We start from the raw sequence: 15,912 nt of genomic DNA on the forward strand, positions 1-15,912 counted from the left end.
AGATATCCCTGGTGATAATTTTTAGCCTCTTCATGAGCATGTATGGAAATACCATGAATAAATGTGAACACAACACGCACACGCCCCTACACACTAAACAACACTACACAACGGAGCTCCTGTGTACCAACCATTTGACCCTAGGAGGCAAAGAGCCTTGTCTGCCACCAAGCCTGAGAACCTGAGTTTGGATTCCTTGCACTGACGGAGAAGCCAGACCATGGCTGTGCATATCTGCAACCCTAATGGTGTGGGGAATGACACCATGACAGATGGACTCCTGAGCTCAACTCAGGAAATGCCAAGTTCAGTGAAAGACACCCTGGCTCAAAAGATGAGCTGGAAAGAAATCAAGGAAGACACCCAACGCTGACTTCTGGCTTCCATATGCAAACTCACACACAGACTCACACAGATATGCATGTATACCCTGACATAAAGTTATTTTACCACACAACTAAGAAACTCTGAAAAGCATCAGATAAATGGACAGTATTAGAGTCATTGTTAACTTTGTTGAATGACATTATGGTTATATATAAAATTTTCTTATTCTGTATAGGAATAAAATTATTATAAGAGCTATAATTTAAGATAAAATCTAGCCAAAAGCAGAAAAAGGAAATATGACAAGATATTAACTGCAAATGCAGGCACTGAACACCCAAGGTTCTTTTATTACCTACTTACATAGCATTAGTTTTGAAGGCTAAGATATTTTACAATTAAAAAAAGAAAAAAAACCCTGTAGGCCAGCCCCAATTAAATGTTGTCATTTTAAGAAAAATAAAAAAAAATCTGGAAGTGGTGATGTTTCCCACCTACAATCCTAGCCCCGTGAAAGCTGAAGCTGAAACAAGGAATGCTACACATTCAAGACTAGCCTGGTTTGTACAGTGACTTCCAGAAAACCAAAGCTAAGTAGTTAAACACTGTTCAAAGAAGCAAAAACAAATAAAAATTCTAAACATGATGTATCATTCTGTATCTTAGAATTTTAAAAGTACAAGAACAGGAAATTGATGAAGTGTGAAAAAGTTCTTTAAGTTAGGGAGAAATAACCAATAAATAAATGAAAGACACAGCGAAACACCAAAACATACTTGTAAAAGTCCTCGTAGAATCTCCCTTTATGATCCTGTTGAATTGAAGCTCGGTTTACTTCAGGAAATTCATCTGAAATAAAGAAAGTTCACTATACAAATCATATTGAAAAGAGATTTTTACAGTGCTGTTGAATTTCTCTTTTGCCTTGAAGATCTGGTATCATTAAAAAATAAGCCAGGAGTGGTGGCGCATGCCTTAATCCCAGCACTTGTGAGGCAGAGATAGGCAGATCTCAGTGAGTTTGTGGCCAGCTTTGTCTACAGAGTGAGTTCCAGGACAGCCAAGGGTACACCGTGGCTTTTTTTTTTCTTAAAGACAAAACAAAACAGTAAGTAAGTAAAGACAATTGTGTATTTATTATGTGGGGGTTTTTAGATTGTATCACAGCACAACCACCTTACATACATCAAGATGCATTTTCATTTTTACTTGGTCCCCCTAGCAAAGACGGGAAAGACACAAAATACAAAAGCAAAGAAGACAAAACTAAATTCCTGGAGATGACAGTGAGGGGCCCAACATAAAACAACTAAAAGAAAGTGGTATGACAGTGTGGCTGGCACTTCAGCTACTTGGAAGCCTGGGAGAGCAGGTCAGGGGCAGCCTCAAAATGTAACAAGACCCTGTCTTTGAAACATTTTAAACTTAGCAGGAGTAATGGTGCACACCTTTAAGCCCAGCACTTTGGGAGGCAGAGGAAGATCTCTGTTAGCTTGAGACCAGCCTAGTTACATAGTGAGCTCTGGAATATAATGAGACTGTCTCAGGAGAAAATCAAAACAAAACAAAAATCAAATAAATAGATAAAATGTGGAAAGTGTAACAAGAATATATTGTATTAGCAAATCTATCTTCAATTTAAAAAAAATTGTATATATATAAAATATATCATATATAGGAATGAGAAAAAGCTACTCACCAATAGATTTTGCATCATAAAAAGTTCTAGAAAACAGAACCACAGTCACTTCATGGCTACAGTTCTTCTCCTAGGCAGGAACACAGAAGAAGTGGGTACAAGTTTACTTCATTTACTTCACTATGAAGCAACCCAGTCATACTAAGAGGCTCAGTGTCTGTGCAGTGCTGGGCAGCTTCGTGTGAGCATAAAGCACTGTGACGGAGACACAACACTGCACGCTGTCAGAAGACCTGCTATCAATTCTTGCAATTAAGCTCACCACTGCTTGAGTCAGGTACGTTACTCAAAGTTGCAAGGATGTGAAAAATGCTTGGAAAGCTACAATTAAGAAAGGCTGGCTGGGGGTTGGGGATTTAGCTCAGTGGTAGAGCGCTTGCCTAGGAAGCGCAAGGCCCTGGGTTCGGTCCCCAGCTCCGAAAAAAAGAACCAAAAAAAAAAAAAAAAAAAGAAAAAGAAAAAAAAAAAGAAAGGCTGGCTGTCACCCAATCCTCCATTTGACATAAACTTGATCAACTGAACACTGGAAGTTGATTATATCGCTACCATTTTTAATTCATCAGAACTACAGTTTCAGGAAGAAGAATAGTGCCCACAGAGGTGGTTTTTAAGGACCAAAGATACTCGATAAATCGCAGCATGAGCACTGGAAGCTGTCAGAGGAAGGTGGGAGCTAGTGGGAATGACACTTCCATGAAGTCCTGGGAACAGAGTGCTAACGGTGGACATGAATGTAGCTTGTCTACAGAGTCAGTGTAGTTTCAGTTCCTGCCAGGCTCACCTCTCTCCCCACCATACTAACACACTCAGCAGTTGACATAAAAGAATACAAGTCAACGTCGTGTTCTCACAGGCCTATATCACAAGCAGACAGAGATTCCTGAGGACAAGTCATAGTACAGAAAGGACACTGCTTTGGTAAAGCAGACCTCCTTAGTGACCAACTAGCTTACCAGAGTTCACATGCTCTCAATCCAGCAGCCTTACTACTTCTGATGGACAGAAAAATGTCACATAGAGTCACTCCAAGTGGGAAAGGAGATAGGGAGTATCATCATCTCCATTCTGCAGAGAAGGAAACCAAGGCTCTCCACAACAAAAAACTAATTGGAGGAGAATCCTAAATTTAAACTCATTCTGTCTTACTTCAAACTCTGTGACCTCAAATACTAAGTATATCCCAATGATGTTTTCATGTGGTAGGAAAGCCAAGTGAGCTGTATCGCTATATTCAAAAGACATCAATTTCTACAAGTTCAATTTATCTTGTTTCATTTTGTTTGTTTTTCAGACCAAGTCTCATATATCCCAAGCTGGTCTTAATCTGTGTAACTGAGGATGACCTGGAACTCCTGATCCTCATGCCTCCACCTCCCTAGTTAGTGATAGGATTATAGAGGCTCCTGCCCCACAGCCAGTGCTGCCATGTGCCAGACACTGAGCTCAAGGCTTGCTGCACGGTAAGCACCCCACCAACTGAGCTACAGCCCGAGCTTTTTCCCGACAGATTCTCTGTGTAGCCTTGGCTGTTCTAGAACTCACTTTTGTAGACCTGACTGGTCTCAAACTCAAAGATCTGCCTGCCTCTATCTCCTAAGTGCTGGGATAAAACACGTGCCTCACCACTGCCTGGCCATGCCTGGTCTCAATAGGATAAACGTGACAGTACTGGCTGGGTGCAGTGGCATATGCCTGTAAACTCGGAACGTGGGAAACAGAAGTAGAAGATCCTAGCCTGGACTGCATAGCTAGTTTCAAAATGGGAAGAACAAAAAAAAGACGGTATACCAAGCACACACTGCCATCAGTGTGTCCGGATCAAAATTCTAATAAACACTTTTTATAGAAGTAAAAATCTGATCCTCATAAACAGCCTTATAAAAACAATAAAGAATTTGATTTCTTACTACAGATAGCAAAAACAGTGCTGGTGATCACACTATTTGGCACGAGGATAAACATATAGATAAGTAGAAGTGAATTCAAAGTCCATACATCAACCTATATCTCTGTGGTCTGGTGATTTTAGACAAGAATGACAGAGTCCATTATAGAGGGGAAAGAATACGATACATAGTAGATCTTCTAAGATAACTGAATATTTATATGGAAAAGAATGAATCTAAGCAGGCCAATGGTGGTTTATGCTTTTAATCCCAGCACCCAGGAGGCAGAGGCAGGTGGTCTCTGTGAGTTCAAGGACAGCCTGGTCTACAAACCTAGTTCCAGGATAGCCAGGGCTACACAGAAAAAGCCTGTCTTGAAAAACTGGAAAAACAAAACAACAGTATCAAAAACCTAAGCCAAAGACCTAAATATTAGGGCTAATATGCTAAACTCTTAGAAGTTTGTCTGTCTGTCTTTCTATCACCACATAGTTTAAGCAGGGCTTGCCTCATCCTCTGAATGTTGGGATTCTATCCCAAGTGTTGGAGTGACATCTCAAATGTTGGAATTAAAGGTGTGCACCCCCATGCCCAGAATTAAGGAAAATATTTAAGACCTTGAATTTGAGAGTGATTTCTTTCTTCCTTTTGTATACCTTTCCCCCCATTTATTTTATTTTGTATACACTGGTCTTTTGCCTGCATGTGTGTATATGCGAGTGCCAGGTCCCTTGGAATTGGACTTATGGACAGCTGTCAACTTCCATGTCGGTGCTCTTAACCACCGAGGCATCTCTTAAGCTCCAGGAGTGATTTCTTATGACACCAAAAGTGTGACAACTAATTGAAAAAAAATAGATAAATAGAAGCTAGAGGAGCCAGGAGGCAGTGGCACATGTTTGTAACCCCAATGCTGGGGCAGCTGGGATAGGAGCTCCCTGAGGCTCCCTGGCCAGCCAACCTAGCATACTTAAGAAGACCAGAAACAAGGTAGATAGTACCTGAGGAACACTGGAGCCTGACCAATAGCCAACAGACACAAATGTAAAAATAGAAAATGAACGACAAAAGAAAAGCACACCCACAACCCCAGTTCATGTGAAGCAGGAGGATCAAAAGTTCAAGGTCATTAGTGCTACACAGGAAGTAAGAGACTCCATGTAGCCTTGGCTACATGAAAACTATCTCAAAAATTAAAACCTAAAATAATCAAAAGTATTAATAACTGAACATTTTAAAATGTAGTGAGTGATATCCGCCCAGATTAGAATGTAGAAAGAACCATACCTTCCACTTAGTAAACAGGTCGGCAAGGAAACCATTCACAGCTTTCTCAAAGTACAGATCCCCTGAAAAGAAGCAGTGAGGAGGCAGTCAAGGAATAGGACCAAAAAGAAAGCAACGGGTTCTGCTAAATTTTTTTGTAAAAGACCACAAAGCCTTTAAAGTACAAAGTCACTAGATGTGGTGGTTCATACCTTTAATCTCACTCAGCACTAGACGCAGAGGCAGGTGGGTCTCTGTGTTCAAGGCCTGCCTGCTCTACATAGCCAGAGCTACAGACCTTGGCTCAAATCAAAACAAACAACAAAAACAAAAACAAACAAAGAAAAACCGAGGAAGAAGTATAAAGTGCAAGGATGAAGGAGGATCTACTTGCACACATTAGACAAACACTGGACAATCATCAGGCTGTGTCTTCAACTCTAACAAGCCAAGTTTGATCATGGAGGTTAGGCGTAGAAAGTACAGGACTGGGGTTGGGGATTTAGCTCAGTGGTAGAGCACTTGCCTAGCAAGCGCAAGGCCCTGGGTTCGGTCCCCAGCTCCGAAAAAAAGAACTAAAAAAAAAAAGAAAGTACAGGATAATAACATAATCTCATAATTACAGTATTGGCTTCAAGGGAAAACCCAAATTTTTAAAGAGGCAGAAGACCAGTTAATATACTGTGAATTCAAGAAAAGAAAACAACCTAAACTCCACATATGATACTTCTTATCGCTATGCTTAAAGTGTATTAGAAGAGAATTTGCAGGGCCAGTGAGAGAGCGCAACGGGTAAAACACCTGCTGCCAAACTAATGACCTGAACCCGCAGGAGAAAGAGAACGGATGCTGGAAAGTTGTACACACGTATACACACACTTCACATTCTCCCTCTCATTCTCCCTCTCATTCTTTCTCTCTCTCTCTCTCTCTCTCTCTCTCTCTCTCTCTCTCTAAGTAATGAAAGTTTTTAAAAATTATTTGGTAAGTCCTAGGCATTCATTAATTATTGTTTATGATTCCTTCTACTCATAAATTTCCTTGCGGAGGCAAAGCAAGAATTAATCTGTAGTACTCTGAACTGTACAAATCATGACACTGGAGGGGTAGACACAGGATCTGCAACTCTGTAGTTTTGCGTTCTCTGCTCATTATGTCATAATTCAAATACCATGAAGCAAACTTGTTTTTTCTGTGGATGAAAGTAAACTAAATGAAAAGCATCGAGTTGACAGTTTAAGTCTATGCCTGCACTCAGGCTGGGGAAGAAGTTTGTGAATTTGAAGACAGCCTGGGTGTAGAGCAAGATCCTGTGAGCAGACAAAAAGAGGTTACTGCTACCTAAGCATGCTAGAACCCGGAATTTAGGGTTCTCATTCACACTTCATCTCCTTAAATTCACCTTCTGCTTCTGCATGTGTCTCCCCATTATCTACGCAGTTTATAAAATAGAGGACCCGGCAAGATGGCTCTGTGGGTAAAAAGCATTTGCTGCTCAGGACTGATGGCAAAGTCTGATTCCTGAATCTATAATATTCAGACAGAACAAAGTCTATGTGAAGTTGTCCCCTGACCTTCACATCGGCACGTGAGATGTATGCATACAAGCACTCACAAATATTAGTAAATAAAATAGGTCTAAAAACAAATAAAAGAGAAGTACTATGCATGGTAGTGCATGCTTGAAATTAAAACACTTGGGAGGCGGGAGAATCAGAAATTCAAGGTCATCCTTGGTTATAGGGTCTCACTATCTATTCTGACAGGAATTTGCTATGCAGACTAGGCTGACCTTGAACTCACAGAAATCTGAATGCCTCTTGACTCCCGAATGCTGGGACTAACGGCATGCAGCACCACACCTGGCCTGCAGAATGCTTGCTTAGCACGCACAGAGCCCAGGGTTCAATCTCTACACAGCATAAACTAGGCACAGAGCTGAGTGCCTTTGATCTCAGCACTTGGGTGATAGGAGAATGAGAAGTTCGAGACCATCCTCAGTTCTCTGAGACCTTATCTCAAAAACCACACAGCAACAAAAAGAATACTGAAAATAACAGTAAGAAGGACAGAACTAAAAAGGTTTGGCAAGAAGACATGACACATCTTTAAAGACTACCAAGAGCTTACTATACAATGACACAAACTTGGGGGAAACCAGAAAATTCTTTCCAGTGTCAGTTACAATCAGTACTTAGGGAACAGTACCATAAATATCAAAATCCCACATTTCACAGCTCATCTGAATAAATATGTAAACCATAGCCGACGTAGAACGGAACACCACCTGTAACAAATAAAAACATAATTGCATTAAAAAGCAAATAATTTATATACAGTTTTGGTTCTACAGGATGAATAAGGTCTCAAAGTCTGTCACGATGGTAATGGTAACTTATTTAACTACATTTACTCATTATTATTTAGAGAAGGAGAGAATGGGAATGTAAATGTGTACGTGTGTGTGTGTGCGTGTGTGCTTGTGTGTGTGTGTGTGTGTGTGTGCGTGTGTGTGTGTGTGCGTGTGTGCTTGTGTGTGTGTGTGTGTGTGTGTGTGCGCGCGTGCGTGTGTACACATGTGGAGGTCAGAGAAAAGCTTGCAGGAGTCAGTTCTCTCCTCCCACTATGGGGTACTGGGGACTGACACTTAGGTCATCAGGCTTAGTGGTTAGCACCTTTACTCACTGAGCAATCTTACCAGCCCGACATAATTACACACTTAAGAATAGTACATGCCTATTTAAAGCTTAAAAGCTAACATTCACAAACCATGCAACCTATACAAGCAACTTGCATACACGACATACTGGTGCACTCCTGGGACAGTGTTATAGGACTAACCAACCACCATTTTTATGGTCTTTTTCTGTTTTGTTTTGTTTTTTGATTTAAGGCACACTCCATGAGATAGAACCCACACTTGACACTGCTGAAATGGCCAAGAACCTTAGACTAGATATGCCATGGGCCTAGGGGGAAAAAAACCCAACCTACTGTCATTATTTGACTACAGGAGCATGGAAATAAAATGACTTTTGATGACACAACTGCCATAACCACAGATCACAGCCTCACTCAGCCCTCATCAGAGAGGCTTCTTCTTGCAGAGATAGGGGTTAACAGAGACCTACAACTGGACAATGGGCAAAGAGCGAGAGACTTCGGAGCAGTCATAATAGGGTGTCTTCATCAACCCTCTCCCCTCAGGGGTCAGGGATCTATTAGGAAGAAGTGGAAAGACCCAGAGGTGGTAGGTGATGCTAAGGGAACAGTGTCTTCCAGATACAACAGGACTGATGCACACAGGAACTCAGAGATCAAGGCCATACACACAAGACCTGCAAAAGGCCTGCACAGGCTCAAGCAAGATGTGGTCTCAGAACTGAAGGGTGAAAGAGGACACAGGCGCCCACAGCTAACCACTAAGCTGTTTACAATTGATATCTGCAGGCAAAGGAAAATCAGTTCTCTCCAATGGAATGTCACTTGGTAAATCAGTCATATTCCAGGGCATGCTCCATGACCAGTAGTAGGTAGCCAAACACAAAACAAATGCCATAGTTTTGTGGGTTTTGCTTTATTATTGTAGTATAGAATAGAATGTATTCAGGGCATAGGGAGGGGAATTGAGTGCTTAGTAGAGACAGAGAAAGGGAGAAAGGGAGAGAGAGAGGGAGAGAGAGAGAAAGGGAGAAGGAATAGAAGACCAGCCATGAGCACATGGAGAGAAGGGGGAAACGGGGAGGGGGAAGAGAGGGGGAGGGGGAAGGGAAGAGCAAGAGTTTGTTGTCTATTGATTTTTTTTTCAAATTTTTTTTGTTTCTTTTAATGAAAGAAAACATGAAGTTGGTGGATAGGGAAGTAGGGATGATCTGTAAAGAATTGAGGAAGAGAGAAAAACATGCTCAAAATATATTATATAATCATTTTTTAAAATTAATAATAATAAAAAGCAGACGCTGTTTCATGTAGCTCTGATCTACTATACCAAATAAGACTGGGTGTGTGGCACATGCTTACAATCCCAGCACTTGTGAGGTGGACTCAGGAGGGCTGGGAATTAAAAGTAATCCTTAGGTACAGAGAGTTCAAGCCTGGGCTACATGAAACCCTACTTCAAAAAACCAAAAGCAGGGGCTGGAAGGATGGCTCTGTAGTCAAGAGCGCTGGAACGTCTTATAGATAACCCGGGTTGGTTTCTCAGCACCTACACTGAGGCCCACAACTGTCTCTAACTCCAGCTGTTGGAGATCCATGACCTCTTCTGGACTCCACTGGCACCAGGTATATTTGGTATACATAGATATATATGTTGCAGCAAAAACACATACACAAGAAATAAAAAATAATACATAAAAACAAAAGGTTACTTAAATCTCATTCTGAGCTTTGTGTCATGGAAGCAAGGTTGGACCCCGGCGTCTGGGAGTTCTAGAGACTTTGGATAAGGACCCCTGACGCCTGGGAGTTCTAGAGACTTTGGATAAGGACCCCTGATGTCTGGGAGTTCTAGAGACTTTGGATAAGGACCGGCAAAGAACTGCAATACTTTCAAGAAACACAGTAGAAAGGGCAGCAGCTCGACCCCCGAAAGTCACAGAAACCTCGCAAACTTGACCAAGACTTGCAAAGGAGCCTGATAACTTACAGTGGATAACATACTGTTCCCTTCACCAGACTGCCCCAAGCAAGAGTTTGAGTGGTACTTGGTTATACGTGCTTACAACTAATGTTGTTCAGCCATTCCCAACTCTGAGGGACTTTAGTGAAAAAGCCGAATGTAAATCTCTGAGCCTTTTTTTCTAAAAGTTCCTTAGAGCTTACTTTAAGACTATTCACTCCGGAGAACCCCTGTACCTGATAAATCTTTTTTGTTCCCCCTGTTTTTCAAGAGACAGGGTTTCTTGAAACCCATAACCAGGCTGGCAATGAACTCAGCAATCAACCTTCCTCTGCCTCTGGGATTAAAGGCATGTGCTACCACTGCCAGACTCTTATTCTTTTTTTTAAACACAGAATACAGTGTCTAGGGAAAAAAGGCCTTTGAAAGTGTTAACGTTGATCATCTGGTGATTTCCAGATATTGGCATGAAGGATTTTGTGGACAGCAGGTCTCTTTTACTTTGTGTGTGTGACTGCTGATATGTGTACTGTGCTGTATGTGGCAAGCATACAGAGAGGTCAAAGGAAGAAGTCAGCGTCCTGCTCTGTCGTCTGTACCTTACTCCTTTACACACAGTCTGTCATTAAACTTGGAGCCCGACTGCAGTCAATAAGCTCCACTGTCACCCTAGCTGTCCCCTCCCCATACTGCTCTAGTAAAATCATGTGTGACCATGTCTACCTTCTTTTTTTAAAAAGTGGGTGCTAGGGATATGAACTCAGGTTCTCAAGTTAGCACAACATATGCGGTCACCCAGGGAGCCAGCACACAGCCCTGTCTGTTTCCCCTTGTTAATAGACAGGTTCTCACCACAAAGCCCAGGCTGCTCTGCATCTTGCCCTGTTCTGGCCTCGGCCTCCCGAGTGCTGTACTTCAGGTACCAGCAAGCCCAGCTCCTTCATGCAGTGTTGGGAACTTAACCCAGGACTACAGGCATGCTAAACCAGTGTGAGCGCTCTGAGCTACATGCTAACTTTTCTGAGACATGATTTTACTACGAAGCCAGGCTTGGCTCTGAAATTGTAATCCTACTAAATTCTTCTGAAATGCTCAGTGTACAGGTGTGTGCTCTTAACCTGGCTTACTTTTTAAAATCATGGCATATTTTATAGAAAGGAAGACAAACATTTATGGTTTTTATACTATCCTGGAAATCATTCTGTAAACTAATATATTGCCAGGGGTTTGATTGCATCACTAAAAAAAGAAATGAACAAAATATACACGCGCTAGGGTAAGAGTCATAAACTTAAGTTCTGTGCATCTATGCTTGAGAGGTTGGTGCGGGGGAGAATGTGAGTGTAGTCAAGGTTAAAAGGGTGTGGCTCACACACTAGTGCTCAGGTAGAGGTCAGAGGCCAACTTTCCATGCGGCCCTCACCTCCCACACTGAGGAAGGTTCTCCTCAGTGCTGCATAAACCAGTGGGCTGGCTGAGGAGCTTCTGAAGCATCTCTTGTCCACTCCCCATCTCCCCTGTAGGAGCACACAGGGAATTTCAGGAGCCGAGCTCCAATCATCAGGCTCACGTGGCAAGAGCCAATTCTGCAGTTAGTAAATTTTATAATAATACTAGGGGTTGGGGATTTAGCTCAGTGGTAGAGCGCTTGCCTAGGAAGCGCAAGGCCCTGGGTTCGGTCCCCAGCTCCGAAAAAAAAAAACCACAAAAAAAAAATAATAATAATCTTTTGGGGCTGGGGATTTAGCTCAGTGGTAGAGCGCTTACCTAGGAAGCACAAGGCCCTGGGTTCGGTCCCCAGCTCCGAAAAAAAGAACCAAAATAATAATAATAATAATAATAATAATAATAATAATAATAATAATAATGTCTTTCTCCTTTTTTCCCCTTTTGATACTGAATCCAGGGTCTTGTCACACTAGGCAACCAATCTACCACAAACGTTCAGCCCCAACCCAATGGTGCTAATTTCTTCTTTCACGCAGGTTGTCTTGTTCACTAAGTTAGGGTGGTAGTAATAACTATCATTTCAACTTTCCAGAGGTGGACATACACTTGAGAATTCAAAACCAACCTGAACTACACATTAATAGCCCCTGCCTTTAAAATTTTTTTGTTTATTCTACTTTTAACCAAGGTGATCTTCTCACCTCCTTTTTTTTGTCTTTTGTATTTTGAAGACAGGGTTTTTCCATGTGGCCCTGCCGGCCCTGGAACTTGCTCTGGAGATCGTGGCTGGGCTAGCTAAACTCTTAGCTCAGAGATTTGCCTGGCTCTGTGCTGGGATTAAAAGTGTGTGCCACATACCTAGCTTTCCCTCAATTTCTTAAGTAGCTTGGAATATAGGTACATGCACATTGCATAGGATCAGATTATGAATTCTTAATACTTGGGAAATTTTCATTCAACAAACACTTGAAATTACTAACTGCAGGAACTATATCAGAGAACTTTAAGATGCCTTACTCTGTAGCCCAGAATGGCTTTTAACAGTAATCCCCCTGCCTACGTTCCGAATGCTGGGATTATAAGCAAGAGTCACTACAACAAGTCCTGTATTTAATATATTGAATAGATTCATTTAAAGAAGAAAATGAAGATCAAGTCCAACCTGCCAAGATCCAACTATAAAAAGAGAGCAGTAGAGGACCAGTTCTAGCTGGGTAGACAGAATCAGTCTGCTTATGCCTTTATATGGAATTCAGGACTCAAACATATAAGGAAACAAACCCAAAAAGTCATTTTACAACTCTTACCCTGGTCTCTTCACTAATGTAACCACACATGACCTTCTCATTCTTGACCCACAGCTCACCAGCCTGTGCCCTGAAAGGAGATACACACAAGTTATTGCCGCTCTCTCAGGTGGCTCAGCCACTCACTGTCTGTCTCCTGAATCAGTCTTGCTATTCGGTCAAGCCAGCCTCCCGGGCCTGTCTGTCAGCTAGGTGTACCCGTTTCCAAATGACCTTATCAGTTCTACCTTTCCATAGAGAGCCATATGAGCAGGTCATCTACTATAAACATCTCTCAGTGTGCTACAAACAACTGAATCCACAGAAAACATACAGGTCTAGAGAACTGGGCCTCCAAAGAATAGTGACCCTCAGAAATGATACACAAAATTATTGAGTGCAGATTTTATAGCTTCAGTCAAAACTCAAAAAAATAAGTGTTGGTAAAAACTGTCTTAATCCTAACCCTGATACAGTGAGCTTGAGTACAGAGAAAATATCATTTTAATCTTAAGATCCTAACATAAGCAATCAGGAGATATTAAGGGACAAGGTTCCCATTCAAGAGAAGTCACGTCTCAAAAAGTAAAATAAAATAAAATGATGGGAGAGGTGGGTATGCCTTAAACCCCAGCACTCAGGAGGCAGAGGCACACTGATCTCTGTGGTTTTCAGCCTGGTCTAAATAATGAGTTCCTGACAGCCAGAGCTACCCAGTGAGAGCCTATTGCAAAACAACAAACAAACAAACAAAAATAAAAAAGAGAGAAAAAGAAAAAGAAAAAGGGGCTGGAGAGATGACTCAGCAGTTAAGAGCACTGACTGCTCTTCCAGAGGTCCTGAGTTCAATTCCCAGCAACCACATGGTAGCTCACACCCATTTGTAATGGGATCTGATGCCCTCTTCTGGTGTGTCTGAAGACAGCAACAGTGGACTCATATAAATAAATCTTAAACAAAAAACAAAAAACAAACAAAAAACAAAAAAAAAAAAGGAGAAGAAGAAGAAAGGCAAAGACAGGAGAATTGGCCAGAAGCTCATAGGCTTTGGATGGACAGCCCATGCAGCACGGCAGAGCCATACCCTTGCTTATTCTCTCTAATACACAAAACAAATAATTTTTTGAAAACATAATGGCAATTTGTTAAATTTTTTCCAATTGGATGTTTTTCCCATTGAATATTTTTCCTCCAAAACTCTTTTGCTGTCGTTTATTTTTGAGACAACTATGTGGCTCAGGCTAGACTTTGATTCTGTTCTGTATAGCCCGAGCTGTTCTTGAACTTGGATTACACAGCATCACTCGTGGGCGCTAGATTACAGGAGTGTGCTGCCCAGTGTCTTTCCTCTGGGACTTTCTGAGGGTGTAAGAGAACAGGGAAGTACAATATACGAGGCTCTCAGCTCAGAGCTGTCCACTTTGGGGAAGAGCAGGAATTACAGCTGAGTGTCACTAGCTGAATTCAATAGATAAACAACAATGGATGTTGTTCCTTTCCAGATGATATGAGTTCAGTCCCAAAATGACATAGTGCTTGGGAGTGGTGGCATCCACCAGTAACCCCAGCACTTGACATACTGCTTTTTATGTGTGCTTTTCATTCCAGCACTCAGGAAACAGGAAATGGGATCTTTAAGGGTTCAAGGCTAGGCTGGTCTACACAGTGAACAGCCCGGAGGATGGGGGGGACCTCGAGTACAAAAGACCTTGTCTCAAACAAAACAAAGAAACAAAAACAAAACAAAGCAACATACAGTATACAACCTGTTCTACAGGATCGCTGAAGCAAGCTCAGCTGTGCTTAATGGTATTAGCTTTTTCTACTATACACATGCAAATCAGTGCAACGAAATTTGGTATTAGATTGTAGTATTAGATTATTCCTTGTTACAAGATGTTGTCATCTTTCTGAGGGTCAGATTTTACTATCTTCATTCAATTTTGTCTATATATGTATAGGGTTGTGTTTATGCCTGTGAAGAGCAGAGAGCTTGTCTGTGTTTGTGGAGAAGTATGTTTATGCCTGTGGAAAGCAGATAATTTGCCAAAGCAGACCTCTTGTTCTACCATGTGTGAACCAGGAGATCAAACTTAATTTGTCAGTCTTGGCAGAAAGTGCCATTACATACAATGACATCTCACTCACTGCCCAAGCTTCAATCTTTTTAAAAAAGCAATAAATATGATTAGTATCTATCCCTATAGCTACCTAGCTACCTACCTACCTAGCTTCTAAATCTCTTGAGAAGGACAAATAAGATATCATAAAGGATAAATGATAAATAAAAAATTATTTCTGTGGAAATGGGTTTTATGGTTATTCTGGCCAAAGTTAGTATGAGGCTAAGGAGAGCAATTCAGTCAGAAGCCAAGAGAAACCAGATTGAAATAGTCAACTTGAAAGATTAAACTGTAGGGAGGCTAGAAGCTTCCAGGCCTAGGCCTAAGGATAGTTAGAACAGAGAAGGAAATGCTCTGGGTTCAGCCTAAGCAATGTATTTGCATAGCTCAGGTATGGCTCTCATCTAATCCCTTCATCTGAGGAAATAAAATCAACATTTATATCTGATGCCCAACCAGGAGAAGGGAAAATCCACCAACATCACAGAAAAGAGAGGACATCAGACAGAAATGTTGAAGAGAAGTAACTCTCCTGGAATCGTCCCTCTCCTAGGAAGCATCTGTTGGTTGGACTTGGGAGACTCTAGAGCCACAGAGCCTCTGAGACAGCAATCCCAGTAAGCCAGAACCAAAGACTATTTTAATTATAGAGGCAGACTCTTCCTGCATTAGAAAATGGAGAACTTCATTTCAGATCCCTTGTATTTCCTCTCAAAGAAAGGTTGAAAAATATATGTACAACAGCAAAAACATTAGCTATGTACTAAGTACAAAGGCTTGAGAGACAAAAGACAGGAAGAAAGGAGGAAGTGCTTAACTGTGAACCTATGGTACCTAATGAAATTGAGGATCAAGACAGCCCATTGAACCTACTGGGCCACCTCTTAATAAAGCCTTCAAGGTTCTGGTTTGCAGAAGACATTTTAAAGGATCAATGATAACTTATGGAATGCATTCACCCTATTTGAGTCAGATGTTAAATACCTAGATGAACCAAAATAGGATTATCCCCCAAGACTGCAAAAATTTAGTGGCAGCTGTACTGGGATAGTTCTCAATTAGGAAAGCTGACATTATGCTGCAGCTTTTGAAAAGTCATAATAGACTAAAGGTATCGACATTGTGAAAGGTCAATTGTTAGGGGGAAGGTCAATATGCTGATTTACAAAATCAGCGGCAATTTGATGACTCTTTTATTATACAATGTACTTTAAGAGCCTGTGAAAAGGTCTATGTCATTCACAAAGATTATGCA

At 41.4% G+C, this 15,912-nt stretch overlaps 1 protein-coding gene across 51 annotated transcripts in view; it reads right to left on the reverse strand.

The window, feature by feature from the left end:
* Positions 1–15,912, reverse strand: part of Depdc5 (DEP domain containing 5, GATOR1 subcomplex subunit) — a 130,124-nt gene that overhangs the window by 95,457 nt on the left and 18,755 nt on the right. For 40 of the 51 annotated variants that reach the window (NM_001107229.1, XM_087583262.1, XM_087583251.1 and 37 more), the window contains 5 exon segments: positions 1,104–1,176; positions 2,027–2,096; positions 5,200–5,261; positions 7,387–7,465; positions 12,556–12,625. In NM_001107229.1, the coding sequence (NP_001100699.1) occupies positions 1,104–1,176; positions 2,027–2,096; positions 5,200–5,261; positions 7,387–7,465; positions 12,556–12,625 (354 nt within the window). 51 annotated transcript variants of the gene reach the window in all.

This window comes from Rattus norvegicus, chromosome 14, assembly GCF_021556685.1.
Source record: "Rattus norvegicus strain SHRSP/BbbUtx chromosome 14, alternate assembly SHRSP_T2T, whole genome shotgun sequence".
Lineage (NCBI taxonomy): Eukaryota > Metazoa > Chordata > Mammalia > Rodentia > Muridae > Rattus > Rattus norvegicus.